At 43.1% G+C, this 4,516-nt stretch overlaps 1 protein-coding gene across 1 annotated transcript; it reads left to right on the top strand.

The window, feature by feature from the left end:
* Positions 1-3,733: 3,733 nt before the first annotated feature.
* LOC117194141 (LYR motif-containing protein 2-like) lies at positions 3,734-4,265 on the top strand. Its single transcript, XM_033398797.1, has 2 exons — positions 3,734-3,880; positions 3,943-4,265. Exons 1-2 carry the CDS (start codon positions 3,842-3,844, stop codon positions 4,177-4,179), a joined length of 276 nt encoding a protein of 91 aa, XP_033254688.1. The 5' UTR covers positions 3,734-3,841; the 3' UTR covers positions 4,180-4,265.
* The last annotated feature ends 251 nt before the right edge of the window (positions 4,266-4,516 follow it).

The following is a 4,516-nucleotide window of genomic DNA, read 5'->3' as shown; positions in this document are numbered from 1 at the left end:
CCCCTTCCGCCCCCGCAAAGGATGAAAATCTGGCGATATTCACAAATCTCAGAGACTATTAAGGCTAGAGTAACCAAATTTGCTATCCGCACCCCTGTTAGATCTCACTATAAAAGGTATATCTCAAAATTTCGCCCCACCCCCTTCCGCCCCCACAAAGAACGAAAATCTGTTGCATCTACAATATTGAGGATACGAGAAAACTAAAAACGCAGAATAATAGATAATGATCATATATATCAGATTGCTGAATCTGGATCAGAGCAGATCATTTTTATAGCCAAAAGGAACAAATCAATTTGCACTGGCTACGCAGCACCCGACGTCACGCTCAGACTGATTTTCTGTCTCTCTCGCACGCACTCCTTGTCGTGTCGTTTAATATTAGCGGCGTCTGCCGGAGGAAAGCCATACTGACTTAGTATCGGGTATAACTGTAGAGTTGCGGTCTCCGCAGCAACTCACAACGTTCCCCCTCGTTTTATTTTCGCTTTGTTTTGCTTTTGAGAACTTTTCGAAAACATTTCAATATCCAACTCAAACCGAAAACGAAATGCAACTCAATGTGCACAATTGTTTCCAAATCATTATCATTTTATAAAATGTATAATTCTTAAGGTTTTCGCGTTTTGATGTTGCTTTACTTGGGGGAAAATTTTCCAATCCAATGCAGCAGCGTGTGGGAAACAGAAATATACGAGTATATTCCAAAAATAGCCTGATACTTTCAACATTATATTTTTAGTATGTTCCGCTCCTCACCCGTTCCTCACTCACTCACAATTGGCCTTTCCTCTGTGTCGTACTATCGCTCTCGCCTTCGATTCTTTTCACTATGATTCGAGTGTGCGTTTTCTTTGGATTTTCCGCTGTTACAACGAGCAAACGAGCGCTAACGTCAAGGAAGCTCATGCCCCATGCTCATTTTTTATACCCGATACTCGAAATGAGTATTGGGGTATATTAGATTTGTGGTAAAAGTGGATGTGTGTAACGTCCAAAAGGAATCGTTTCCGACCCCTTAAAGTATATATATTATTGATCAGCATCAATAGCCGAGTCGATTGAGCCATGTCTGTCTGTCCGTCTGTCCGTCTGTCCGTCCGTTCGTCTGTCCGTCTGTCCGTCCCCTTCAGCGCCTAGTGCTCAAAGACTATAAGAGCGAGAGCAACGATGTTTTGGATCCAGACTTCTATGATATTACTGCTACAAGAATATTTCAAAACTTTGCCCTGCCCCCTTCCGCCCCCACAAAGGGCGAAAATCTGTGGCATCCACAATTTCGACGATACGAGAAAACTAAAAACGCAGAATCGTAGAAGATGACTATATCTTCCAGAGTGCAAAATCTGAACCAGATCGTATAATTATTATAGCCAGAATCAAGAAAACAATTTCATTTTTTCTCGCCCTGTCTCTCTCTAACACACACGTAGCATAGCCGGCTTTGCTTAGAGTAAAACATTAGCGCCTAGATCTCAGAGACTATAAAAGCTAGAGCAACCAAATTTGGTATCCACACTCCTAATATATCGGACCGAGACGAGTTTGTTTCAAAATTTCGCCACACCCCCTTCCGCCCCCGCAAAGGATGAAAATCTGGCGATATTCACAAATCTCAGAGACTATTAAGGCTAGAGTAACCAAATTTGGTATCCGCACTCCTGTTAGATCTCACTATAAAAGGTATATCTCAAAATTTCGCCCCACCCCCTTCCGCCCCCACAAAGGACGAAAATCTGTTGCATCTACAATATTGAGGATACGAGAAAACTAAAAACGCAGAATAATAGATAATGATCATATATATCAGATTGCTGAATCTGGATGTGAGCAGATCATTTTTATAGCCAAAAGGAACAAATCAATTTGCACTGGCTACGCAGCACCCGACGTCACGCTCAGACTGATTTTCTGTCTCTCTCGCACGCACTCTTTGTCGTGTCGTTTAATATTAGCGGCGTCTGCCGGAGGAGAGCCATACTGACTTAGTATCGGGTATAACTGTAGAGTTGCGGTCTCCGCAGCAACTCACAACGTTCCCCCTCGTTTTCATTTTCGTTTTCACTTTCCACACATATGCAGCACACACACGCCTTGGCGATGTTTCAAATTAAACCGTTTCCGATTCAGAAGCTTCTCAAAAACCGTTTCGTGCGCGCTCCGACAACCGCATGAACAACCGACAACCTCCGCGCTTCGGGAACATACATATGACGCCGCACAGCCATCGGCATGCGGATTTTTACTGTCTCTGCTGCTGCTGCTGTTGCTGCACCTGCTGCTTCGTCGGCGCTGCTGTTGTTGGGTGTCTGCGTATGCGCAGCTGTGGGTTTGTCGGCTGATGACGTATGTCTGGGCTGCGGCCCCCACCCGCCCCGCTCTGTCTCTGTGATGACTAAGGAGATGTTTGCCGCCTCTCTCGTGGCTCTCGAGGCTCTTGTGGCTCTTGTGTCTTTGCATAATTATTCTGTGCTTTACAGTTAAAAATAAATTGCATCATTTCACCTGCCTTCGTTTTGTTCTGCCTCGGAAATGCACGGGTATGTTATGTCCAATTTCTGTTTTAATTTTGCACAAAATACTCGTGATGTCCGCTGACATGGCCAGCAGAGAGATCAGAGAGATTTCAGTGGGAAATTAATTTTGGGGGAAAATGCAAGTAATGTGGACAGAAAATAGTTCTGACATCCAAAAAGGTCATACATATAGAAATACATATATCATATAACATAAAAGAGGCACTTTTTGGGCCTGGATTCATCTTCTATAGGGTCCCACTGAAAAGCTGACGCAGAGCCCTGTCTTAGCCCATCTGCGAACAACGATTAATACGCGTATGGGTATGACCATGGCACGGGCACAAAACAGTTGGCTATAGGCGAAAACTTACCATCAGGCAATACCAAGCACCAAGCACCACTTTCGATAGTACCAGTACGAGTACCGGTCGGTCTCGGTGCCAGTCCCTTAAGAGACAATTGAATCGCTTAAGTAGAACATCATAATCAACGACACAGCAGTGGGAACCAAAAGCAGCTGCCGTGTCACTCAAGAAACAATGCAATCATATAGATAAATAAAGCATTTAATGCAATGAATTTAAATTAATTTGAACAAGAGCCAGATAGATTTATTGTTAGATTGTGCTTCCTACGTGCGTGCCCCTCTCCGGAGGCCCGTGGTCGAACTAAACACACGTTTGAAATACCTTTGACTTAGTCATTAGCGACAGTTGATAAAAATTGCAATTTATACATTAATTGTGGCAAACTTTTGGCTACCTTTACCAATTTATTGCATTTTGCCTCGTGGTCCAAAGTGTTTAATTTTAAGTATTTTTAATGCCCCTCTACAGATAAGAGACTTTTATCATCTTTTAATCTAAAATTTCCCTATTGAATAATTCTGAATGTATTTGTCTATAAATAGATTAGGAATAATAGAGAATTGTTGGTTCAACTCGTCTATTGGGACTCATTTCATGTGACTCCGTGGCGCAACGGTAGCGCGTCTGACTCCAGATCAGAAGGTTGCGTGTTCAAATCAATTATATCATATTTCAATTATATAGTTTTTCAATGCGGCAATTAATTTATATTTATTTGAATGATAGCACTCAAATTTAAATGATTTTTCAGTTTGAATTAAGTTATCAAACAATTATAATCGATTGTCGAATGATCGAAACCATCGCTATCATCTCTAACAAAGTAAACAGCTGGTGGTGCCATCTGTTAATGTCTTGATTTGGCAATTGATTGGAAAATGAAGAGAAAACTCTAAGAAAAGAGGAAAATTGTGTGAACTACAAGCCAAAGGAAGCCAAAGAAATGCGAAGATGACAAAGGTGCCAAAAGTAGCCCTCACTGTAAAGCAGGTAAGCGGTTAAATCATCTGGGAGTGGAAGTATTACATGCCATGCGTTCCGCCACCACACAGTTTATGCTGCGGCAAGAAGTCTTGAAGCTATACCGGGAAATTTTTCGCACCATTCGCCAAGTGCCGGACAAACACAGCCAGGCGGAACTGCGGGCCTGGGCACGGCACGACTTCCAGACGAACCGTTCCCAGAGCGACGAGGTGGCCATCAAGATGCTGATGCAGCACGGGCCAAGGAGCCTGACTGAGCTGAAGACCAGCCTGCAGCTGAGCGGAGTGAGCGAGGAGGAAAAGTGAGGAAAATGCCTGTTGACTTTATTTTTGAGCTCGACAACAATACGAATATAAATACGAGGTAAAACTAACGACTATGACAAAAGCTATCATCTTTTTATACCCGATACTCAAAATGAGTATTGGGGTATATTAGATTTGTGGTAAAAGTGGATGCGTGTAACGTCCAGAAGGAATCGTTTCCGACCCCATAAAGTATATATATTCTGGATCAGCATCAATAGTCGAGTCGATTGAGCCCTGTCTGTCTGTCCGTCTGTCCGTCCGTCCGTCCGTCCGTCCCCTTCAGCGCCTAGTGCTCAAAGACTATAAGAGCTAGAGCAACGATGTTTTGGATCCA

This window comes from Drosophila miranda (assembly GCF_003369915.1).
Source record: "Drosophila miranda strain MSH22 chromosome Y unlocalized genomic scaffold, D.miranda_PacBio2.1 Contig_Y2_pilon, whole genome shotgun sequence".
Lineage (NCBI taxonomy): Eukaryota > Metazoa > Arthropoda > Insecta > Diptera > Drosophilidae > Drosophila > Drosophila miranda.
Note: the sequence above shows the minus strand (reverse complement) of the source record. Positions and strands in the feature narration are given on the sequence as shown.